The sequence below is a fragment of the Ciconia boyciana genome, chromosome 4 (genome assembly GCF_034638445.1).
Source record: "Ciconia boyciana chromosome 4, ASM3463844v1, whole genome shotgun sequence".
Taxonomy (NCBI): domain Eukaryota; kingdom Metazoa; phylum Chordata; class Aves; order Ciconiiformes; family Ciconiidae; genus Ciconia; species Ciconia boyciana.
The window spans coordinates 25,679,063-25,706,368 of NC_132937.1; the positions used below are offsets into that span (position 1 = coordinate 25,679,063).

The 27,306-nt window shown below is 40.0% G+C and overlaps 1 protein-coding gene across 3 annotated transcripts in view; it reads right to left on the minus strand.

Moving 5' to 3' along the window:
- Window positions 1-27,306, minus strand: part of NEDD4L (NEDD4 like E3 ubiquitin protein ligase) — a 202,659-nt gene that overhangs the window by 65,298 nt on the left and 110,055 nt on the right. For 2 of the 3 annotated variants that reach the window (XM_072858755.1, XM_072858759.1), the window contains exon 6: window positions 1,730-1,780. The exons of the other annotated variant lie outside the window; for it this stretch is intronic. In XM_072858755.1, coding sequence (XP_072714856.1) covers window positions 1,730-1,780 — 51 coding nt within the window. The remainder of the gene's footprint in view (window positions 1-1,729; window positions 1,781-27,306) is intronic. 3 annotated transcript variants of the gene reach the window in all.

Below are 27,306 nucleotides of genomic sequence, written 5' to 3' on the forward strand. Positions count from 1 at the left end.
CCATTTCATAAACTGGCCCAAGGAAACAGTCCGAGTTAAAAAATAAACCATCCAAAACTACCTAGTTAGGAGGAACGCAGACCTAGTTCACCGCGTGAGCGTTAGACCCAGGATAATTAAGCAGGCAACAAGAGGGTGCGAATAAGCGGCAGGGGTCTGCCCAAGCAGACACCACTGCTTACAGCAATGCGCACTGAACTAGGTACCCAGGAGACAGCGACGGCAGTACCTACAAAACCTGGATTTGCATCCACCGTATGCGTGTCTACTGTGAACGTTACCTCTCCCTCTCTAGCCAGAGTTCATGACACGCGAGGAAGAGCAACCCGCCAGGCACACGCTGGCCCGACGCAGTGGTGCAGCAGCTCTCAGCTAATGCGCTCCAGTCATCTCACAGCTCACCTCTGACGCCTAACAGAGATGCCAGATGTGAAGCTGTCATACCTCAGTAACTAAGACTTTACCTATCTGTATAAAACAAACTGAGGTACCTGTACAATGATATGTTTGGTGTTTCAGAAAACATCTGTAAATAAATGACGCTGAAAGCAGGCATTAACCCAAGTATTTAAATGCTAACTTTTAAAAAAAAATAGAAGAAAACCCTCACAATATCAGCTTTTCTAAGTTATTTGATTCGTATTTCTTAGCATATAATGTATTTAAGCTGTTTAAAATTGGGAAAACATCCAATACACCTACTTCCCTATCCCATAGGAAGGGCAATAGGCACCTACATGCCTCTTACAGAAAAAAATCTATTTATACACATATAGAGATTAAAAGTTATATGTATGCATATTAAAAGCTATAATGTATGCTCTGACAATATCACAGCTTGTATAATCATTATTATCAATAATGTCTAACAAATGCTGTTGTATGTGCTATGGCACTTATGAATATCTCACTATTCCCATTATTACTTAGGAGTCCTTCAGATAAGTTTACTTTCAATCAGTAATAAATACAATAATTTTACTCAAATTTGCTACTAAGGTCAGCAATTTTATAACATTTTCAGAAGAACTGAATTTTTGTAACTTCTTAAGACCCTGTCATGCGGGTTCAGCAGTTTCTCTGCTTTCAGTCTGTGGCTGTTGGCTTTACAAGATCTGAAGCAGTATCAAAATGTACTATCCACTTTCCCAGACAGAACTACTATCCCGTAACCCTAACAGCACATTATTTAGACAGAAAATCAAACAGATAAATAGGACCCAAAAAAATGTGGTTTTTTTCAACATTTTAACAAAAGTTCTGCAGGAAATGGAGTTTGCTAAGGGAGAATACAACTGTTTCAACTTTAAGGGAGAATCATGAAAAGGAAGAAGCCAGAAGACAAATAGGACACTAATCACCAACGGGAAGGTGAGAAACAGCCAGTCTATTGGCCACATGTCATTCATCAATTGACTCAGGCCAGACAAGCATTTTAAGAAAGAATCAGGATGAGAAGTGAATCCTGGATGTTGAGAAATTTAACAGATACCAGAGAACAACTGTCCTCCTTGTCCCTGCAAGGGGAACCATCTCTCCCAATTCCTGTGCATGGTGGGGCTTTGTTGTCCATATAATTTTTCTTTTAAGCCTCTAATGCTATGCTGGGAATGCTTGTTTTAAGAAAATGTAACTGGACTACTTATGGAAATAAATTCTACACAACATCAGGGTTTTTCACATCTGGTGACGACAAAAAAGAGCGTGCTGAGACAAAAGCACTGCTTACCGGAAGGTGACTAAGAGGCACATCCACTTGACCCAGGAAGTCGTCTCTAGTCTGTCAAATAGAAAAAAAAAGGCAGAAAAAGGAGTAGTTTTACCTCTTAGGTCATCTTTACATCAGAAAAGCAAAAAATGATACACATCAATCCAGTCACAATGAAGCAAAAATAAAGATGGTTGAGTACTATTATTTTAGTAACTACCAGTTTCTACCCCTTTGTTGTTGCACATTATCTGTTGTTATAATTTATTTATTTCAGCAGAGCATTTTCTGTGACAGTCCACAATGGCTCCTTAGTCCACGGTGTATATGTTAAGTACTGATGAAATTCTGTTTCCTCTGACACCCTATGCGTAATTCCAAGCACAAAGTAATAATCTACTCTTTCCATGAATGAGTCGCCACATTCATTAAAAAGCAGAGTGAAATTACTGTTCAGCATGTCGCTGAAATGTTCACGTCAAAACTTGGTGATGGTTTTTTGGGTTTTTTTTTGTTTTTTGTTTTTTTTTTTTTTTTAAGGAAAACCTCATATGCATATCTGACAGGGAAGGGAGGGGAACCCAACATCCAAATGGTGAAGATAGAACTGCATGAATTGTAAACATTTTTCCCCCAAAATAAAAATTTGTTTTATCACTTGGCCAAACAGAAACCAAAGTATTAGAACTTTTTGGGTTTTTTTAAGAATGCTGTTTCATTAATTCAGAATGCTTACTTTGTGAGGAACAGTTATACACCCTTAAAAACAGCCTTTTGAGTAATCCTGTATTTCCCACTTGAAGACTTGACCAGTCATACGCCACTTCAGGTTAAGCATGTGGATGTGGCTATACCAACATTGGGGCCACGCAGCGCCATCACAAATTCACTTACACACAGTGAAGTCCATAGAGAAGTGATAAACACTACTTTTCTGCATGTTCTTCACTGTCTGTTCGATCCCCATCTTCTCTCAGAGTGAACAATCCAAAGGCACCATCTCCCACAAAGGTAACCACTGACAAGCTGACTGTGGGACCTGGTCTCCACCTAACTGTACCTTTATTACTGGGTATTTGAAGCTTTATTCGTAACTCCACCAACTATATTCCATACCCATTTTGGAACTATATTCCATACCCATACCTATACCCAAGATGAAAGGATAAATAGAGTCCTTCAAGGTCTAGAAGTTCAAAGACCTATCTGATCTTTGCAATACTCAGTGATTCTTGAAGATGCTCAGACTGGACTGCGTGCAGTGGCCTGATCACCCATTTATACCTACCACTTTAAAGAGCATAAAAATTCACACAAGATCTCTCAGTGCACTTCTAGCAATCCACTTACAAGGACAGACAGAAGAAAAGGAACATGAAATATTAGCAGAGGTGGACAAATGAAGGATAAACTTTGAGAGGGAAAATGTGCACTGTTATCACTTACTTTACAGCTCAATAAAGCCTAGAAAGAAATAGCTCTCATCAATTTTCTCACCAAACAATGTGTGCTCAATCTATATATTCAATTACACTAGATATAATATTTCTAGCTGAAAATATTTCTGTACTGAATGGACTGTGATTACACTAGATATAACATTTCTAGCTGAAAATATTTCCGTACTGAATGGACTGTGATTGTTTTAAATAAATTATAACTTTAAAGCACTTCTCAGGTGTTACTTCAGCATTTAACGATTTTTATGATTAACAGTGTCACCTGAAGAGCAGAGTTGCACTGGTACCTTTTATTGTCAATTAATCTAAATCTCAGGGGTGATTTTTCTTTAAAATGTGGCTGTTACTATCCATCCCACTTCAACACATCCCTGTGCAAACCAAAAATGCAGGCCATCTCCCTGTTGGAATTGCATACACATGGATCAGTTGATCTTCCCTACTGGTAAGTAATAGAGGGCAACCCAGAAATAAAATCAATAAAAAGCACAGACAGTATAGTCAGGCACTGCATGGAGAGATTCCTTTCTGTCTCTTAGCTCTGCACTACTTCAAAATGCTATGCATCTGAGTAGCTTACTGGTATTACAAAGTACCCTGGAACGTGACAGAGTACCCACACACTGAAAATGACTCAAGTCACGCTCCCACCAAAATATAGTTCATAATGAGAATAAGACCCCGAGGAGCAGCATACTGGCCTGCGATGCCTGGCCCAGGTGCTCTCAAGGGCTGTAAAGAGGAGTAGTGACTGGACCAACGATATTCAGAAGAAGCTGTACAGACACCAGATAAATATTCCACTTTCTCCTTTATGAACAGTTCACCTTTCTGATAGATTTTCATCGACATGTTTGCACTTAACCTAACTGGATGCACACAGTACCACTTTGGACAGTATCTAGGGAGAGCTGTGTGAGGTTGCCCACATGGTAGTGATGTGGACGTGCTGAAAGTCAGCTCTGCAGCTAATCTGATCTACTCATTGATTATGATCGCAATCTGCTCATTTATAACAGCAATTCACTGTTCTAGCGACTCGGATTAAGATTCCTTCCTTCCTTCCTTCCTGTGAAGAGAGCCATTAAAAACATGGCGAAAAAACCAACAACCCAGAAAGTCCGCAAACACACTGAGGAGCCCCAGGCCATTTCTTGTTGAAGGGAGAGGCTGCGGGAAGACAGTCCTGAGCCTCCCTTCGTGCAACCAGATCCTCAGAGGAATCGGGCAGCTTCTGAGCCCCCGCAGAGATGACAAGCTGCACCGCGGGGCACCAGGGGGTTGCTCCTCCCACCCCTCACCAGGAGAAGCCCCCTCCTGCTCTGCACCCCTCAGAGGTTAACCAAGCGCCCACCCTCAGGGCTGCAAAAGCTCTCCCTGAGGCGGACACGGGGTCCTCACAGAAGGGATCAAAAGAGGGATAGCAGGGATGTCACGCTGCTGTCTCTACACTCTCGATTCCCACCAGTGCTTATTATTTCTTTCACAATCCACCCACGATTGAGGAAACATTTCATCTTAGGATAATTTTGGCCTGAAACTTGGCCAACCCTGAAACAAATCGTTTGACTGCAGATACTTTTTCATAAATCAAAAATACACAGGATGTTCTAAACACAGGGTAACCAAGTGATGTGGCCATATGGACAGCTGTCACAAGGAGACCTACCCAAAAGCATCATACAGACCAAATGAGGCCCAGGCTTTATCTGCTCATCTCTCAGTGACCAGATGAGGCCAGAGCAGTGAGACCAGAGATCCTCGCCGTGGGGAGGCCAAGCGGAAAGCTCTGCCAAAGGAGCCTGCGTGGCGTCTGCCCGGCTCCCAGGCTGTGGCGCGGGCAGGAGAGGAATTGGGAAACACAGACGCACTGCAAGCAGCCCCACGGCCGTGCCAGGCGCTCAGGGAGGGAGGCTGGAGGGTGGTAGTAACCCAGGAAACTGCCAATAGCCTGCGTCACGGGGAAGAAGTCACAGAGACCGGCTGGAGCCCCTCCACTGGAGCCCACTGGAGGGGTGCTGTGGGAGCTGGGAAGAAGTGAAGAGTGGAAACAGGCCCTGGTGGGGCGTGCGTATGCGGGTCCCAGGCGGTGCAGGCTGCTGAGCCCGAGTGGAACCGCCCCGGCAAAGGCGCGCTGCTGGGCAGGACACAGGCCGTGTCCCTGGCACCTCGAGGCCACCACGGGGCCAGGCACCGCCAGGCCAGGGCTGCCCCGGCCCGTTCTGCTGAGTGCCCGGATGCAGGGTGTCAAACAGAAACCTCAGATGAGAAACCACCACCCACTCGCAACACCCAGGTTTTATTAATACAGGAAATCTAAAATTTATGTCATTGAATGGGGTGGTTCTGTTCTTGCAGCTACTCCATCCCAATTCCCCTATAACCATGATGCTGTACATCAGATAACAGTAAGTTAATAAAACATAACAATGAAGCAGAAAACACTGATTCTTGTAGCTTATTAAGAGCTTGAACAATGAAGGGAATACTTTTCTAAAGATTTTTAAAAGCTTATTTAATTGAATATGAATATATAATGTTTCCAATGCTATAGACACATGCACAGATAAAAGATAACTCCCTTTAAGATTAATTTATTTTAAAGCTAGACTTAAACCATATATTGACAATCCTATGCTTATCAAACATTTCAGTATCTTACCTAAACACGATGAATTCTAGCATTTTGATCTAAATTGGAAATTCAACAGAAAGGAATGAAATTTTGGCAACAGACGAGGTATAAAGTAATTAAATAGCATATACGTGTTTGCTCTGTGAGCTGGTCACTGTGCTTGATGTATACTTGGTATTCATTAGTAAGATATGAATTTTCAAAATAAAGCATATTGCATTCTTCAAAAATCAACTGTCTGTCAGGGAAAACAATTTCTCCCAGATACTGTTTGTGATACCAGATATCAGCCCTAGTGATTCCCAAATAACCTGCTGCTTATTTATAACTACACTATGCACAGAATTCCAGGAAGTGCATACTGCTGCTCCAAAGCCAAGTTTACATATTTCTCATAGCAGAGCATTAAGTTTAATATTAAAATTCATATTTTATATGATAAAATCATAAGAATTCTGTTTCTAGTACAAAGATAGCATAAAGTCCAGTGATCCCCAAAGCATGGACACATACTGCTGTGCTATGTGCCCATGGAACAACACAAAAAGAGTATCTGCACCAAGGAGCCTGCGTTTTTTCCAAATTTAAGTAAAAATAGCTAACAGACTTTTCATTACAGAATTCTGACTATCGATCTTCTTCCTAGAAACTACTGGAAAAACCTGGTAGCACGCACTGCTTTTAGAGAATTAACGTATTTCGCCCTTAATATTGGCAAATACCAAGTACCTTCCACCTCCTGCTTCAATACAGTTACTTAAATATCAGCTACTTAGAAGAAAATATATACCTATTTCTAGATCTGTTCATGCAGCTTTTCATTCAAGAAAAACACGGACATGGAAAATTTTCAGGTTGGGTGGAAACAGAACTGTGGCCAGACACGGATGCAGTTTCACTACATATGTGGGGGAGAGGGTCCTTCCTCTGCGCCTGACCTGGGGAGGAAACCCCACCATGGGTTGGTGCAGACGGTGCGGACATAAAGAGACAAGTCTTCAAAGTTCCCTCGCGGTATTTCTCAACAGACACACACACACAGGCGACTTACATGCAAGTACCAAGCCCGAGATATGCCATATATTCTGTAAGTAGACATGCTGTAAGTATACCACATATCTATCTGATTTTAACATATCTAGGAATAATGAGAACTGCTGCATCTACACTGAATAACTTATTTTATCTGGTAGTTCCAGACGCTCTGCAGCCTGGCTGTGGCTACAGCCACAGTGGTAAACTGGGCTGTAAGAACTGTGCAAATTCCGGACTGATGTTAAAAGTCTTCACTTCTACCCAGATCAGGTTTTCGGGAGTAAAAGTAAACCCAGCCTTAAAAGCAGCTGAACCAACAAAATCTGTTTGTCTGTGGCTTACAGTGGAACTGAAAAATCCTTAGTTCTAGCCTGGCTCTGCCAGTGAGCTGCAGTGACGGTTTAAAAAGCTTACTTCCTCAGCCACTCCTAGCACAAATACGGTCATCTTTACCAGTACTAAGGTTCTTGTGAAACGGACTCTTTATGCAACACTTGACTATACACATACATTTAGAATAAAAATTATTTAGGTGGGTTAGTATATGCATATTTAGCATTTTAGGACATTTTTGTTCTGTGAACAGAATTTTGTCTTGCAGGCCTCCACATTTCTAATATTTAGGCATTCTCATCTCAGGGTTTCCTGCTTCCAGAAAAGCACCTCACAAGCCACGTGAACCTTTTTCCTGCTCTATCGTGTATTGAATATCCAGTACCTTATTTCTCACATTTCTCATTATAACAATGTCTGTTCCAAGAACCTCCTTCTCACTAAAATAAGAAGGGCTGATATCCGATCCACAGGCTTGCCTGTTTAGTCACATATCACACTGCTGATTCCTGCTCGTCTGATCTTTCCCCCCTCCCAAGATAGTGCGTAATCCACTCACAACAGTAAAGACACAGGAGGCAGATGCTTATCAACCTACAACTTGAAACAGATTTTACCAGTCAGAATTACTGAACTATTTTTCAGAGCTGTTGGCTAGGAAATGATGCTTACATGTATCATTATAATGATACATTATATAAACCTTCATTTTATATAGGTCATTATATAACATTATACGAAGGCAAGCAGTTATTTCATTTTTTTAAGCAGTAAACAGAAGGAAAAGTTAGTTCACGGGAGAGAGACTGCAGCTGCCAGCAAAATCCTGACTGCCAGCGCTGTTGTTTCAGGTTTATGCGAAAACCTTAATGACCAGCTGGAGTTGTCAGAAATAGTCACTCCCAACAGAGGACTTCCTCTCAGAACGCTCCGGCAGCACCCACGGCTGTCTAATGCCTGGAGCCGCGCTGCCCGCATCCACGACTGCCGGGCTGCAGGCAGCAGGATCCCCGCAGCTCCCCGACTGCGCGCTGGTTGGACTGCAACCATTTCTTTGTGTCTGCGACCAGGTTTGATTGCGTGCAGCATCTCAGGCAGGCCCCGCAGGAGCTGCGCAGCTGGGACGGAGCACAAAGGGACACCAAGGCATGCACTGCCTTTTGGAGGGGCCAACCCCTGCTTAAATGTCATTGTTCTCTCAGTATGTATTCTGTGCTATCTGTAACGTGGTTTCCGTGTGGGCCACATAAGATAGGAAAAGCACACGGCAGGGAGGGGTAGAGGCACATCTTAAATGCTTTATAACAGTCTTGCTGCAAATCCTAAGACAATGTATAGCAAAAGCTATCCCAAAATTTCCTATTTAGCCTTTAACACTCCAGAGCAATTTTTAAAAGCTTCGCCACCCTCTGTTCCAAACCACCACAAGCATTCCTCACCATCCATTTTAATTTGGAATTAAAGGAGGAGAAAACCCCACTTTAGAATAACAATATTTGAAAGTAACAAAAAAGCTCATGGCTATTTGAATTAGCAAACAAGCATTATTTTTAAAATCTGATATTTATTCAGTTTTACAAAGGATGTAAAATCTCACTACTTCAGATACTGTCATATTTTCCTGCTCTCTCAAAATGAAAGGTAATCACTTCTGGTTTTTGGCAGAGACATAAATACATCCTGCCTATTTAGGAAACCCAAATCTGTCCAACCATCTAGTTTATTAATGCATTGATCCTGTAGAAAAGCAGTACTAATGCGAGAATCCTTTCATTTCTCTTCTCTGTGCTCAAACACATCAGGTATATCAGGTATTCTGTACATAGAATTTTCTTGAGTGTGTTAGAGTTACCCGTTGCATCAACACAGACATTACAGTGAAACCTGGTTGCTATCACCAAATCCCAAGTGTAGACAAAATCTCAGATATCCAGCAAATTACAATGGAAAAAACGATGCTTAACCTGTTGAGGCTCATGGAACCCATCCAGCACAATACATTTGTTTTAAGTGATGTCCAACGTAAGGGAAATAAGGGGAGACACTCCTGCTTCAATATTCAAATGAGTCAATAATACATTCAAATATAATCTAATGTTAAATGTTTCAGCTCAATCTGCGAGTTAAACCGATCACTGAATATCATTCACCTCAAAAAATAATACCAAAAATTCAGTAAGTCAAGTAGCTGCTGAAATGGTCAGGAGCAAATTTAATAAAATGCAGTACAAGAACCACTCAACACAGGCCCTCAGAGTTCCCAGAAGTCCCGAGCAGAAAAAAACCTAACCACCTATTCTAGCCCCAAACTCACAAAAATCCAACTGCAAACCTGAAAAGATTGCACACAGGTATGCCACCCCACTGCAAGAAGGACTAAAGTTGCATGGTGAGAGCCAACAGGAGGAAGTATTTCACTGTCAACCACTCAACCCTTGTGTGTATCTCAGCCAGCCAGTACAGACAGTAGTAGAAGCTTAGAAAAAACAACAATTACAGAATGATTCACCTCTTCCTTGATGCCTTCTATGCCCTCCTATCCCACCTCCCAAAAACCATCAGGAAACTTAAAGGTCAACAAATTGCTTCCTCTTCAGCACAGCACACACGGACTCTGCCTTAAGGAACCATTACACTGGACTTTACACTTGCACACTCACAATTACTTTTCACTTCCAGAAGGAAATAAGTCTCAGAATTAGGCACTGTTGTTTGGAGCAGTAGGAGTGGCAAAGTTCAGGCACCTGATTTTCCTTTTAATTTAGAAAGGTAATACAGAAAAGGAGATATGTGCAATCGAGGAGGATAAGGACAAGTAGCGTAAGTAATAACTGCTGGAAGAAAAGAAGATATAGTTTAAAATAGATTTAGAACAGAGTAAATGTATGTATAATTTTACTACGTAATCAAGTTTGTCTGTATTTTACCTACGGTATCATGAAAGATCAAAATTAGATCGCTATCATGAAAGGCAATGGCACGAGAAAACACTTCATTACTGTTTAAGTGTTATTGTAGTCAGTGACTTAAAAAGCTTTAAAACCCCAACAGAACTACTTTAAAATTCTAACTTGTGCCAAACAACTTACAACATGAAACAACTGTTCAGCATGTGAGATTTAGGTGACAAAGTGACACTCGCAAGCCAAATGCATGTAAAAATCAGTCTGGAACTCGATATATATCCAAGCTGCAAAGCCAGTAAGAAAAGCCTAGGATAAAGTTACACCACCCTAAAAGCCCTTAGTCTAGTAAAAAGGATAGAAAGGAAAGCATCCATCAACATCTAGGTACAAAACATGAAAATTTAGTTGAAACTTAGGATGGTATACAAGCACCTCAATTTTACTTGGTACTGATGCAAAATGGGAGTCGCATTTAAAAAGAAAAAGTATGACTAAAGTATTGTATTGATCTTAATTTCAAACATTTAAGTTTGTTGTTTTCCAGCAGGTAAAGTGTCTATAGTAACAGTTAAGCTGTTACAGACCCTTAATAATTGACAGCTAATTTTTTAACAAAATTACAGAATAATCTCAAATTCAGAAAGACAATGCTTCAGGAAGGGTTCTAATAAGCTTCCAAGAATGAGACATACTAATTTGTCTGAAGAAGAGTCACGTGGATAAAGCAGCTCTTTGGAGAAGGAAATCCCAGGTACAACTGGAACACTACTCAGCATGTGTGAGATTCTAGATAAGCACGTATCAATGAAAGTCTTCCTCCCCTTATATTTTCTTACAAGACATGTTTTGCAGGAGTATCTGCTTATTTCAATTCTCGAATAAAAGATAAATATTACCTCAGATATACACCTATTATTTAACCTTAATTCTTTAAGTATGCCTAAATATAGTACTCACTATAAGATAAAACAGGATATTACAGTAACCGTTGCAAAGTAAGACAAGATCTGAGTAATGGCTGAGCATATATGAGTAACTACTACAGATAGCTTAAGTTCACTTAGCTTTATTTCAGCTTAAATAGAAATTAGAAGTGCAGAAAATAACAGAGGTACAAAACAGGTCAGTCAGGACTTTTATCAAAAGGTTGCACGAATGATTTGAAGGATCTGCAGGAGGAGCGGGCAGATCTGGTAGGTCAACAACTGGTTGCCGCAGCTGGTATTGACAACAGGGATTCAGCTTTTTAGCTATGTGTATAAATATCTGACTGGGGGGAGTAAAGAAGATTAAGCCAGACTCGGCAGTGCCCGGCAACAGGGCAAGCAGCAATGGGCAGACATTGAAACACAGGAAATTCCATTTAAACATACGACGCAACTTCTTTACTGGGAGGCTGGTCAAACACTGGAAGAGACTGCCTAAAGACTCTGCGGATTTTCCATCATTGGAGATACTCAAACCCAATCGGACAAGGCCCTGAGCAACCCGCTCTGTTCGACCCGGATTTGAGCAGGGGGTGGACTAGACAATCTCCAGAGGCCCCTTCTAGCCTCACCCATTCAATGATTCAGTGAGTACTAATTAGAAAAAAAATCCTCTTTTTAAATTAATTTAGTTTGGATAAGATGGCATGGTCACGTCTGACCAGCTGCAGGCGTACTGCACTGCAAGAAGGCCCAGCGTGCAATGCAGTTCTCTCCTAGGACCCGTGTTCACGCAGAGGCTTCCAGCTCCAGACACTCAAGACCTACTTCAAACTTAACTGCTGGACTCAAGTATGTCAGGCAACCTCTAGTAGACAATTTCCCTGTTAGTGTTTCTTTAAATACACTTTCCTGCTGAATTTTCACAAATACCTTTCTGGTTTATGTTTTTATTTTCATCTTGCATCTTCATAATGATTATTCATATATATTTCCACGTAAGGTCTGGGAGCAGAGCGTGCTAAGTTAACACATTATCATTCAATTGCTATGTCTTAGAGGAACTTGAAAAGAAAAAAATCCTAATCAACAGAATAATACTATTAAAAAACCCCGTATGTGTACACAAACACTCCTAATATACAAAATTCTCCTCCCAAGCAAAGACTTTAATGCTGCAATTTACTAATAGGTCAAATTGGCAAAATCCTGTGTTACATCTTCTGACCCCTAAGATGCACTTCCATCACCGACAACTGTCTCAATAGCCCTGGGTCTTGTACTTTTGAAAACCTTCCCGCTTCTAAAAACAGAACAGTATACCATCTTGTTAAAACCGATCACAAGTAGTGTAGCATGAACTTCTGTAAGCGCCTGAAAACTTTACAGTGTCCAAACAGCAGTAAAAAAAAGGCATTTTGGCTATGCAGCAAAACTTGATAAATATGTACTTAGTTATGCCAACTGCACAACTCACTCTTGCAGATCTTAAGACTTTATTTCCATGTCAGTGAATTCATGTTAGTGACAAGAATCTAAAAAGTCAACAGCCAGGATACTTTGAGTGGTTTACAAGCTATCACTTGAGATGTAGTACCTCAAACACCTACATGTTGTTATGGTATCAATGCAGACATCTGATTGCGAAACAGTGTGAGTCAGGTATTCACGTGGTATTGTAAAAGTAGCATACCAACAGCCGCATCCAGTCATTTACTAAGTAAACATAAGAAAATAATGTAGATAAAGGATTGACTGATATAAGAGTTCAAATCCATGCAATGAAATCCCCATTTACAATCATTACAATTAGCATTTAGTGACAAAAGCAGATCAAGTCATTCCTGATCCCATGCTTTCTGCTTGTTTCCTCCCTCGCACTGTAGTATCTTGCACCTCCCACTGTGCTCGCATGAACTAGATCAAGAAATTTAGCTGGCTTTAAAAACAGAACATTAATTGCCTGATCTAGTTCACTAAGTGACTCTACTAATAATTTCACTGGCATAAGTGAGGAGGATGGACGGTACAGCACAGAGGCAGGAGCCAGAGCAGGAGGGGTAGGACAGACGTGTGTTGGGAATGATCACAGATGGGTTCCCACTGAACGCTCTTGTGTGAAACGTGCTGTTGGTCGCCTTGGCCTGGGAACCCGCAACACCTGCAAACCACTGGAGTCACGTCTCATCAACATTTGTACGTGAAACTGAAGCAGTGGACAGAGAGACAGGGAAGATGCGAAAAGAAAAAGAACTAAAAGATAGAACAGAGTCTGTATTGCTGCATGTCGACACCCCCCTGTGATGTGGAGGTGAGTCCTGATCAGCTGTGGTTATCAACAACCCCACAGAGGTTTTCAGAGATGTTTTCATTCCCTGGCCAAGTACCAGACTGGGTAATAACACTCCACCCACCTATGATTCCCTTGGCATTTTCAGTTGATCATGATGTTCCCAGCTTCCTGACCTAAAAATTGTTGTGTACTATTTCTGTGCACTGTTTAAACAGATGCCACATTCCAACCCAGATATTGCTTGATTTTAGAGCTGGCTGACACGATCCCTATAGTAAATTTTACTGTTTTTTTAATCTCTGCAGCTTCTGCTTAAAGTAAAATACTCAAAGTCCACACTCTTCCCAGACTGCAAATGCCCTGCACCATGTTTCAGTGCATAACCACGTGCCTAAATTATTAGGGTCTGGACTACCCAGGGCTGATGGCAGAAACAGTCTGAGGATCCGAGCCCACCTTATATTTAAATTTATTCTAAATAAATTAAAGCTATGTTATTTCCAAACTTTTTGAATCATTGCAATACTAGTGGGTAATACCTCACGTGACAAGAATGGTTGTGTGAAGGACACTCATGCGAACATCATTTGGTGGCTCCGGATCACAACATCGGTACCCATGCAGGCAGTGATGTGATGGACACACTTCCAGGGTCAGGTGATGAGAAAGGGTGTGTGATATTAAACCGTTCTGAGATCATCCTCTCCCAGCAGTGCTCCATCACAAATGTATGGGATGGAGAGGTAAACGAATGGAAAAGACTGCAGAATTGTGTGTGTGCACACTTCTGCACTGTACTCATCAACTCCAACTGGGCTGCACTGGAGGCATGCGAATGCGAGACCTTCAAGCTGCAAACAGAGCTAGATAATAAAAAATACACGATGTCTTTTATTATAAACTCAGATCTCATGTCCTGTGGGTGCCTGTGGGTCAAATCTTTATTTTCTGTTATTTAGCTCCCCATCTTTCTTTCATGCCTAACACCAGGAGCTCCTGGCACCGGGGGAGCGAGAAAGTCACGCAGTGCAATCCACTGCAGCGATGTGGCCTGTCCCGTAACCAAACAAGGCTGAGGGCTATTATCATTATGGGACAATTTTAACACTGGCAGCCTTAGCTGCAAAGAATGATCAGTATGTCAGTGTAAATCATCCCCTGAAGGTGCGGAAGTACACGAGGCTTTGGGGACGTACAACCAAGCTTTAAGCTGATGGTTTCTAAAAGCCGAAAGCTAATGGCACAGTTTAAGCTGGGAGAAACTGGCAAAATAAACCAATCTGGCAAAAAAACCCATAAGGCTTTAAAAAACCCATAAGGGTTTTTCTGGGTTTTACCCCATATGGGTAAAAACCCATAAGGGTTTTTAAAGCCATAAGGCTTTAAAAAACCTACTGAGAAAATTCAGCAGGCAAATTGTTAGAATACAAAGCCTAAAAGCAAGCAAGAATTAAGCAAATTTTACTGATGTATTACTTAAGCCCCGCACTTGAGATACGATGTACTGTCACTGCCAAGTGCCAGGGAAACCATCCCAAGAGTTTTAAAGACTGTCTCACTTATACACCACTACATTTTCACAGCATAAATACAACAGAGTTACATGTACCAAAAAGAAAAATACCAACCAAATAGCAGAAAATACCTGCTACCTTTAGATAAAGCTACGTGAAATCACACACTTTACCTTGATAGAGAGCGCTCTTTTCCCCCCTTAATTAGCAAACAGAGAAACACATTACAGTGATGTAACAATGTAGCAAAATCCTGGTTTTGTTACTTTATGAACAAAACCAGCATTCATTTTATAAGAGCAATTATTCTAATATAGGAGGCCATTGTTGCATCAAAAATATTTTTACAGATACCACAATAAAAATCAATCATTTTGTCCTCCTCAACAGGGGGATGTCTTTAAAGAAAACAACAGAAGACATGACAAACTAAGCCACATACATTCCCTTCTCCTCACAGACACAATTAGATCTCCAGTTTCCTTAATTTGTCTCCTAACTCCTAGAGCCCTTAGCTTTATACTAAGGTACCTGAGTGGGGAAAACACTGAACCTTACTTCTACTGCAGGCTTTAAAAATGAAAGGGACCCCAAAAAGCAAAAGAGGATTTGTGTTCATGTAAGTATTTTTAATTATTGTTTTGAAAACTAGCAGCAAAACATGATTTTATTAACTGAAACAAAGCACATTCATCTTTAACTGCTTTTGACTATCATCTTAAAATACTAATTAGCCATCACAGATGTCTTTCTACACCTAAGGCATATCAACTCCTTGATCTCATTCGCATGAATAAAGCTACAGTGATAATTTTATTATATTAATTTATCATTTGATGAAAGGAATACCAAAATTAAATTCTTAGTTGGCAAGTTTCAGAAAATTTTCTCTCTTCTTACTAACCAAACTGCAACAAAACTCTTTTCATTTATATAAACCTAAAGGAATTCTGTCAGTTGCCAGTGTAACCTCTCCTTTCTTAAGTAAAATATTTTCATCAGTACTTCCTAGTTCCCAAGCATAACTAAAATTCCATTTCTCCATTTGATAATGGCAGCAACTTATTATACTTTTGCAGTTAATCTGTGCAACCTGGCCACAAAGATTTTTACTAATCTATTCTTAATCAAAAACATTCTAGCCAATTAAAGGTTTGAACGGTCATATCTTAAAATCTGAGCTGAAATTAAACATGGTTATCACTTTAGAATAATGTATAAGAAAACAAAAAGTAATTCTCCCCAGAATTTGCAAAAGTTTTACTGAAAAATCTCATTTAACAAGACATTAATTCAAAGATCACTTCTGTGGCAATACCTGAAATCATTATTATTCCAGTGTATTTCAAACACAGTCACCAATTTGTACGACAGAACCTTAAACTCTGGTTTCAGTTAAGGCGGAAACCTCATATACCAGGCTAATTAGCTGATTTGGCTAACTGCACTTGCAGTCTCTCCTTCCTACCACAATCATGACAAAAGTAGTTTAAAATAAAAAACTGTCACTGATTCTGCATTTTAGACCAAATGGAACTTTCTTCCTTGTAAAATTATTCCTGTACCAAGCTTTTATTAAAATTGCATTATTATGAAAGTAAGGCTAAGCTTTTTGCATACAGAACTTGTGCTTTGTTTCTGCACTTAAGACATGACAAAGTAGGAACTAAAAGCAAGAGGAGGAATAGTTAACACTAAAATTATCAGATTAGAAATCATTAGATTAGAACTAATTATAGTTTATTACTACTGGAATTAATTATTAGAACTTTTATTTAAAAGGTGGCGTTTTAAATTGTATTCCAAATACTGACAAAATAGATAAATATTCATAAAACTAAACTCAGCGTTCTTAAAAGCACAACCAACATGGAGCAGTAGTTACATCAGTCCTTACTAACTGCTTTCGTATTTGGAAAGGCATTGCACTGTAAAATGTTTTTCTCATTACCAGTGCTGCCTTCACAGGGAGCTATTTCAGCAGCAAACCAGAGATACCCTGTTTCCAGCCCCTCCAAATACCGAGATTCCTTATTAACATCCTCTCCAGATTTCACAAATCTGACTACCTTATCTGTGTTAGATACGAATTCACAAAAAAGGTACTCTTAGCACCTTGTATCTTCAAGGAGTCCATACTGGGCTCTTCTCTTTTCTGTAAGCCTCAAGCCTGCAGTCGCTTGACTTCATGCCAAACTGAGAGAAGGCACAAGCGGGCAGTGACAACTCAAACGTTCAACTGACTAAAAACTTTTTTAGGTAGTACCTTCAGTACGTACAATTTGACTGCATCTTTCTTAAACATATAAAAAAAGTGTTCCTTCCCCCTTGCTGCACTGTGAAGGCATGCTAAGCATTGCTTTGCACTACGGCACAAAACACACCAGAAACCAACTTCTGGTACCGCCAGCCAGCCCATCGCATTCACTGACGTCCCTGGCGCTTAACACACTTGCCCTTCTTTCTAATTACTATTAAGCACACTCTTCTTAGACGGAACAAAGCAGAAAGAGGCAGCCTCTCTGTTGTGCAGTGCAGGGCATGAGAGCAGAAGTGCAGCGAGTGACTGAAAATGACGGTAGAGAAGCCGACACATAAAATGCACAAATCATGTGGCTTTTACTCCTAGTTCTATCACGTATGGTGATCACGACTAAGGGATACTAATTATTCATATGCAGGCTGCAAATGGGCTATGCCCAACAGAAAAAAGAGAGTTACTAACTTCCCCAGTATAGTAAGGATGCAACTAGAAAATTTAACTCCTAAATAAATACTGCAAGCTTTGTGTTTCTGTAGAACAAGCTTATGAGCCCAAAGGCTTGGGATCGGCCCTACACTGCGGCAGGTGCCCAAAACAAACAGGGGATGGCTTTTTCTGCTGACCAAACCCAGATCCTTGACCACAAGGATCACAAAATGCCTAGTCTCTAGGTATTGAAGTTTGGCAAAATTACCCTCATCCTAAGTTTCTGATTTCTTTTTTTAATGCCTGATCCAACGTGTTGTTCACGACATTCAGGATATCACTACCTCTAATAAGTCTATTTCCTAACTAATAACAGGGGATGTCACAGCATACGTGATTTCTTGAGTTGCTTCTGACAGATTCTTTAAGGCTGTAAATAGTATCTTCCATTTTTCAACCAAAACATCTGAATGCTGGATTTTTAATTTTTAATCTATTTTTTCACTATTTCTTTTTGTGACATAAAACAATCAAGATTTTTACCAAAAAAAAAAGATGTTTCAGTAATTCTTTCTAGAAAGCAAAATATTTTAGAAAAAATATTTCACGTTGCAAACTTAAGTTTTGTTGTTGAATATATAAATTTTTTTTGACTTGGTATTTTCTATTTTTAATTAATTTTTACCAATAGCTCTGCTGATAGAGGCTCTACATGAAATTTTGATTTGGGAACAGAATTTACTACCTAATATTAATATAAAGTTATTCAGTGTTTGTGTTCAACTGTAAGGCATACAATTTAACCATGGAATAAAATAGAATAAATTCCGGTGGCAGTGGTTTGTCCTATTCCAAATCTCTAAGTGAAGGTAGAGCAAAATACAAAGACTAGTTTTATTTCCAAAACAATTATCTTCTGTTACTCATTTGTACAAAAATAAATAAATACTTACTGTTCCTCCAAGAGTGTTCACAGAAACTTAATACAACAACAGCGTCAGTTGTATTTTCCTTTCCATCGTACTTTTTTCTCAACGCAAAGGCAAGTGTGTTGTGGGGACACATTAATGTGAACAATGCCTTCCAACTACAGGCTAGCTTTTTGAAATTTGTCAATTTACAATGCTTGGTAACAACTTGGAAACAGTAAAGAAAAAACAGGGTACATCAGGTACATGAACAGACTCTAGTAGATTTGTATGTATTAATGATACCCCCCAGAATACTGCTGCACATCAAAATTAATTTATTCTCATCCAACCAGACCTATCACATGTTAAGACTTTTACTTTAAGGCTTAATTACTGTAAACCCTCTGGTATCATTTCCATCCATTAAGCATAGTTAATGATGAGACACTGCACAATTGGTTCCCAGGACATTACATACACTTGCGCATGCTTGCTCAAGACTAATGATCTTTGACAAGATAAAAACGTGTAACGTGCAGACAGAGGCCTTTCACGAATGAAACTAGAAATAAAAGACATCATGTTTAAGTTGCCATTTCAGAGATGAGGCAGTACTCCTCCAAAATTGTCACAGCTGAGTGAAAAAAGTTTATTTCCTAGCAAGCATGGACAACCAAGACAACTAGATCCTGACTTAAACGGATTAAGCAAGCCGTTGTACATAAGCATAAATTATTTAAATTCTAAAATATTTCTCTTGTGTTGCCACTGCTTATTTAAGCATACTAAAAAACACTGGGCACCTATGCCAAGATCTGATGCATTCCTGAAATGTGAGTAACATCCAAAAAAACTCTGGACGATGTCAGGGAAAAGACAGCAAGTTAAAGATTGATTCCAATCATTATAATAAAATGGCTTCCTATTTAGATCCCTATTATAATTAAATGCATGACACACAGGAGTGCTGGAAACAGACTTCTATTTCCTCGCTCTAACATGGGTCACAGTTATAAAAGGCTGTATCTGTGACGTACGACAAGAGCGAGTACCTGCTATTGTTAGTATTACTGCATCACGAACAGCCTCTGAAAAGAGAGAATCCCCTGTTCTTTAGAGATTGAACAGACCAAACGGGGAATAAGTACAGGAGTAGCCTTGGCAGGGGGAGGGAGCTGATGCCTGAGAGATCCTTAAAACAGGCCTGAGTTGTGAGAGGATTTGGAAAATAGGAACAGAATCAACGTGCGTAAGTGAAAGAACAGGTAGAAAGTCTAGAACAAATTAAATGCGTTAGGACAGTTCCTGTCCCTTGTTCCATAAGAAATGAAGGAATTATTGACAAAAAAAATCTCAGAACAAAAATGAAATAATCTTCTTATGAAGTTTCATTATAACTCTTCAAGAAAGAACAGCGAGGCACAGTGAGAAGACCACTGAAATGGACTACGGATTCACAATGTGGTAATCAAGTAAGCACCAGTAAGTTCCAAAATATTCAAAATATTGTGCATGAGCTGATTTCACTTGCATCCCAAGAGGTGACATCACGCTAGTGACAAATTAAAATGAACAAGTGAAGCCATAAGTTTATGGCTTCTCATTAAAATTAGGATGGGGAATCACCACACAGAAGGAGCCATTACTGGAATCATAATGCTGAGAGAGTTGTATGTTCTTGATGACAGAAAATCATCTGTAATTGCAAAAGGGAAGACAAAAATATGGCAAAAAATGGAACGGTTACCAGTAAGTTCCTAGAGCCTTATTTATGTCTTGATTTGAAGTCACTCCTACCAGCTTTTGTTTTGTTTATACCCTTCTCCACTCCTGAAGGAAATGCCTGTATAGGTTTCTCATGGCAAAACATAAGTGTTCAGCAACAAGAGCGCAGCTGGACAACCACAGCTGTATTATGGAACACACTTAACATGTTAGTGACATTTCACTGTCATTTTTCTTTTAACCTAAGTTTCCATGGTTGAAAAAAGATGGCACAAACGTCTCTCCATCTTTCAGCATTAGAAGAAGCCACTAATGCAGAAGGAACAGTAAGAGCCGTAAGCTGGTGGGGCAACTTTGTACAATAATCTGCTCTGTGACATAATAGAAAAACCTGACCTCTCCGATCTATATCAATAATTTCAGCACATGATGCTAAAAGAGGATCCCCATAACAGTTAGCTGCAGTAAGGAGAGTAGCACAGCACTAAGGGAATATCTAACTTGTCCAGACCAGTTCATCTATTCAAAATCACCAGACTGCATGTACAGGTATCGCATTTTGATAGTTAATTTGCAAAACCATGTAACAATGTAAGCCAATTTACTTCACGCTGGTTTTGTCACATTTATGAAAAGGGAAGTACTGTAAGAGCAGTTTTCCAAAGAACTCTTGCTGAAACCCCTTTTTTCTTAATAGAGTTACATGAAGTAACTTCAAGTTACACAATCTTCCATATATACCTAATTAATTGATGACTATCTTAGCAGCAGTAGGACATGATGCTATAACCCACTTTGTGCAAGTCAAACCTTTTTCATTTCACTGGGACATGAAAGCAATGCAAGCAGACAAAATTTCAGGCCATCCACCAGCTGGAGGCCAGTCAATAGTGGTACACCCTAGGCATCGATACTGGGTCCTATAGTGTTTAACAACTTAATTAGTGACCTGGATGGGACAGAATGCACCCTCAGCAAGTTTGCAGATGATGCAAAACTAGGAGGAGCAGCTGACAGACCAGGTGGTTGTGCTGTCCTTCAGAGGAACCTGGACAAGCTGGAGAAATAGCTAGAGAAGAATCTTGTGAAGCTCAAAGGGAAATGCCAAGTCCTGACCTGTGAAGGAATAACCCACTCCCCAGGCAAGGCTGGAAAGCTGCCCTGCAGAGAAGGACCGGGGGTCCTGGCGGACACTGGGCTGACCAGAGCCAGTGCTGCGTCCTCAGGGCAAAGGCGGCCAACAGCCTCCTGGGCGGCCTTAGGCAGAGCACTGCCAGCAGGTCGAGGGAGGTGATCCTTCCCCTCTGCTGCAAGTCCTCAAGCCTTCCTTACCTGAGGTAGAGAGTCAGAAAATAACGGAGGAAAGCAACATTCTCTCTCTGTGTCAGGTTTGGAAAAGGTTGCTCTTCAAAACAGACATGTTTGTTTTATGAAGCCGAAGTGAAGTACATAGAGTAAACGCGGTGCTCTGGCAATTGGTATATCACACAAACACGTGCACGTCTCTTAATAGCTGAGGAATTACTAAATTTCCAAAAGCATACTACTCGGACTTAGAGACCTCTTCAAGAACAGTTTGCTAAACTGTGCTTGAAATTCTTGGGTGTTTCAAGATATGAAGAATCAAACATTGAGGAAGGTATCTTAGCAATATACCGTTATCCTACCATTATTCTTTCCATTAATATCGTCACAGCTCTAAAAACTTTTACTGACTGCCCCAATACTTTTTGCTATCAAAGTTGTATGTCTGCTGTCTTTCTAAAATTAAATAAGTATTGTCACTGGTATGGGGAATAGAGGCAAAAGTGCTTTTCATACTGTGAATATGTTTGAGACTGCACAGAAGGATTCACTAAGGAATCACTATCCCTCACATCTAACAGAGTAAACTTTATTCACATTCTATGTTTTTGTGTATAAAAAGGTACACAATTTAGAAAACAATGATATTCAAAGCTGAAAAATTTTAGATGAGAGGCTAACTTGGTAAAGTCAGAGAGCAAAATGAAGCGAGGCTTACAACAGATGACTGTTCCAAGGAAGAGAGGCTGGTGTCTCTCCAAAGCACAAACAGCTGCACTTTACTACTTGGAACTTTCACAGAGGCCCCAAAATTCTTCATTTGCTCAGACTCGTATTTAGCATTGCTTCTTTCCTGGGAGAGAGCAGACCCTAGGGAGGATGCACAGAAGCACACTACAGCACACAGTATTTGTGAACTGACACACAACCTACCACAGCTACTTGCATCTATAACTAGTCATCTGGGTGGGGTATGACCTTGAAATTCCAAGTTTATACTGTAGAAAAATGATGATAAATCACCGCAGTGTGGGACACAGAAGACACCAACAACCTTTTTTGCGACCATGTGAAGAAAATGACTAAACAGTTATGACATTTCACAAAAACTTGTGAAATACACTTAAATGGAAAGTATCAGATCCTATCATTGTGGGATCCAATGTGGTCCAATTAAGGGTCAGAGAAATGCATTTTTTCTTTCCGATATGCAGACTGGCAAAGGTCTAAAAGACTGAGAACCTAGGTCAAGTTTCGTTCTAGCTGACTTGGACCTCCAACACAGCAGGGCAGCTGCCTTCAGCTCCCTCTGTCAGTGAAGAGATGCAGTTCAGCCAGATTAACAGATTTCTAGATCTGCTCAGACCTCTAACGATGATGGACAAAAGCCTCCAGTAAACCACATTTCTCAGTCAGTTAGGTGCTTAAAGTTAGCTGCCATAATTGCAGGACCTTGCACTCCCAACACATGAATTCTGGGATCTTCCCCACAGAAGGGTCTGTTTTATTTGAACTCACTCCTTGTGTATTAGCAAACTTATATTTTACCTCCTGTCAGAATTATTCACTGTGAAGTACTGCTGCTCACACAGCTCACCTTCAAAAACCAGTAATTCACAAAACTACAGCAAATGGATTTCTGAAGTGAAGTATAACTGTAGCTGGGAACTATTTCTGCTAATACCGGTAAGCAAGTGAGGTAGGCTTGGGAAACTCTGCTATGGCATACAACATTAAGCAGATTAAGGAGAGGATAATTAGCTGGCAAATTGTTCATTAATATTGCCTTGTGTTGCAGACACTATGAACCATTCAAATGACACGGAGCTTTTATTGGCTCTATTACCATGTCTTCTTTTCTCCTCTTCACTCATCATCTACTTGTCCTACCCTTTTCTTTTGCTGAGAGATGTCCTGCTTTTTCTGTTTCTTTTCCTCATCGACAGCAATTCAGCCCTTTATTCAGACTTTTGGATTTCACTACACATCTATCATGACCAATTTTTCTATATACGTGCTTTCTTGGCAGAAAGCAGTTAAGAAATACAACCCTCAGCAAAGCCAAGTACTGAAAGAGTATAAATGCTCTGCTGTGCTAGGAGGATTTATATTCCCTCTAAAGTTATTCCAATGCTTATCATATATCCTGGAGAATTGCAGCAACTGAGATCCGAAAGATGTAAGAGCTCAAGATGCAGAATGTATGCAACTCTTGCAACCATGCTGAAAGAATAGCAAAAAAAGTTAAAAACGCACATCACCTTCTCTTAAAATGTTAACTTTTGCCTCCTGCTGCTTCTTGAAGAAGGCAACCGAAAAGTATGGCAGCAATCTTTTCCTGTGTTGTCTTGCCGATACGCTAAGATTTGACAGGTGGAAATCATGGAGAGGTTTAGAGCCTGTTGGAATGCAGCTGCCTTTGAAACATGCTAAGACTGTGATTTCTATGGGAATTGAACATGCACAAAACTGAAAAAATCCAGAATTCATAATTTATTTCTCTTAAAATCCGTCAAAAATTGAATTGCTATTTTAATAAAGAGCTCAGAAAATAGAGGGATTAGTAGGGTATCAGTTCCATAAGGCATCATATATATATATTCTGCATACACATGCGTGAGCAAGCAAAATTGTGTACTTTGTAAATTTTCTAACTGCTGATTCTTCTCTCTGCACCTCTTCTTCCACAATTTCTGATCAAAGTTACTGGCTTTGTCCATATAAATTAGAACAACTTTCAAGCAAACAACTCTGCAGCAAAGAACTGTTTCAATGGTGCAAAAAAAGTTCTTGAAGAACAATCATATTTTTAGTCACCCATCACGCACACATCATTACACTGATGTAATATTCCTTTATTACCGAACAGTATTCCTGAATTCGTTTTCCTCAATATGCACACTACCGTACTAACTTCAAAGTAGCAGTAAAATATAACAAAACATGACTCAAGGCGAAATAAAACTCCCCAATTTTCCATTCAGTAGACAGACTAATTTCTGCTATTTCATACTCTCCTTAAACACGCTGTACACTTGGGCATAAGCCACTATAAACAGTTCAAGGCAGTCTGAAAGACCAGTAATCCCCACGGTGCTTTGAAATTCACTGTAACTTGACCACATAACACAACGTACTCAAATGACCAGGGACAGTTTTTGAAAGCCACTAAATGTTTATCTGACCCCTTGTGAACTCTTAATAAAATACTTGGCCGTATGGGCAGACAAACACAACTAACATTTATACAAGCTACAATTCCCGCTGAGATCCTATCGGTTATGTCCAGCTACCAGAACTACAGCTCCTTCACCTCAAAGCTGAATTCTCTCTTAGGCTGGAGAAACTGAAGGTGCATCTTTATTAGCAACATTCTAGAAAACTGCAGTCAAAGTCAGCCTCCTACTAAAAATACAGGATCAGGCTTTTGTTTAAAAATTACATGCTAGAGCTCCAGCAGTACTTTGAAAATTCTGTTCCTCCTAAATGATGTGCGAGTGTCCTCTAAATTGCCAGGGATGAGAGGGAGCAGAAGTCACATTAAGCACCTTCTCTAAGTATTATTACATTAGGGCCCATCAACATGTTTATCTTGGACGGTGATGCAGTACTTTAGGTATGTGGCTGACAGAAGACTCGCAGACTGAGGTTAAACAAAAGAGAACAGTGACAAAGAAAAAAAAAAAAAGTCCTGAAAGCATCAGGAGGCAGAGAAATAAGATAGCAGTAACGGAATCAGAGAAAGCGTGCTGATGTTCATTCAGCCAAAATTTTCCAAAGAGACTAAGTACGTTCTGTCAACCATCTGATCTGAGTAGCACTTACATTCAAGAAGGCATTAGACTTGGCAATATTTGATGTAATATCTTTGCGTTAGTGACTTTCCTAACGTTAAGGGAAAAAACCAAAATACATTGTAAGAATTCTAAATGCCAAGTTTATCTGACACAAGAATGCACTATACCTGTTATTTATTAGGGCACTGAGGGGAAACATGGCTATGCACTGACCAGAGAGGAACAGAAAGCTACTGTAGGTTGAGGCCATTGAAATGCTCGTTAGCAGACAGTTAACTAGTCTTCTTAATTTCTTTAAATGAATGATCATTTACACCAATACATGTTCAACCACTTTTCTTCTTGCCAAGACAAAGAACCTTGAGACCTGCTAAATTTTAAAGGTTAGAAATAACATGTTTGTTTGTAACAGAAGGGATAGCCAAGATTATGTTGACTTACTGGTCTTTCACCTTCCCAGTTCTGAAACGGATGTGCCCATGCTTCCCTACAAGAACTTGTTCAGGAGCCCCTTTTCCACTGGGATTGTATGTTGCACAGAGGAAGAATGCAGTGTCTTACTTTATACTTTGGATTGTTTGATGAATTATGCTACTGCTACACTATTCCTCAGAAGTGACCTTTTGAAGAGTTCACAAGCTGATACAAAAGAAACCCTCCAAACAATCTGTATTCTTACCCTAGCTCATACCTTATGACAGGAAACCAAAAACATACCAATTTTAACTAGTTCATTTGATCAATGATTGTTTTCCTCTAATATAACTTGTTTTAATGGAATTTAGGAAGTTATGAAAATTCAACTTAGAATAATGTGAAGTTTTGTTTAATTAATTCTTCAAGAAAACAATAGTTTCTAGTTCATGTAGATGAGTCAATAATATTTACTGCAAGGTCTTTATGGTGGGTAATTATTCATTTCAATTTCAGTCAGGAAAAAAAACCAGTAGGGTAACTGGTAATATAATCTCTCAAGGTGAAAAATAAAGAACATGGTGAAAAAACCTTGAAAAGTTTGTTTCATGTTGTGCACATTTTCTTTAAAATCAGCTACCAATCTATTTTGTTTGTATCCTGAAATTCTGCACTATGAGTTGATGCTTAAATATTTAAAATTTGATTATAACAAAAAGCAGGAAGGCCAGAACTCCAGAAATATTTGCTGCAAATGTTTTGTCAGAAATGCTAATCCCCATAAAATTCAGGAACATAACAAAGGCAAGAAAGAGTTCTCTCCAGCTCCAAGCTCACAGAAACTCATTTAAAGGAGATTGCATTTGCTGTGGAAGGGAACACAACACAAGGCAAACACACACATCAGCTCCATGGAGAATGGAGCTGGCGCTGCGAACTGACGACTCCAAATTCTTTTCTCCCTCCTCTTCCCGCATCTGTTTTGGCTGGCACCCGACACAAGAAGTCCAACTGATGTCACCTGCCCAGTCCAGCATTGCTGTAACTCACTGCTCAAGACAAAAACAAACCCGAAAAGCAGGCAGACAGCTTAGCAATTTGGGGACAGGAGAGGCAGTTACCGCAGAACTGCTGCCCGGAACAGCAGGGTAAACTCGCCCGTGAGTGTTCTCTCCACCCGCAATTGCTGCTCTGTCACCTCGCAGGTCCTCAGCTCCTGCCCTTTAGCGAACAGGATCAGGGCAGTGCGTGGTGGGTCATAGAACAACTAAATCAGTAACTAATGCTGATCGTAACAGATGGAAAAAAAAAAAAGAATCAGGTATTTTGAAGTTGTGCAGGGAACAGGTCACACGCAAGCTCCCAGAGACAAAGTGTGTTTTGCAAACAGTACTCACAGACGTGGGATTTCCTACAGGAAAGGAAGGCGTTGTTCTCCTGCATAACGCTTTCCAACAGGGACATACCTCCTCGCATACCCCACAGTTAGAGAGTTTAACTGCCTTCTCTGCTTCCGCGTGCTCCTAGCTTTATGATAGAGGAACTATTTAAGGTAAGATTATACGCCGTAACTCCAAATAAGTAATAAATTAGATGTGTATTGTAATAACACCCAGTTTTTAGTATCAGGAAAAAATTAGGCAGGATTGATAAAT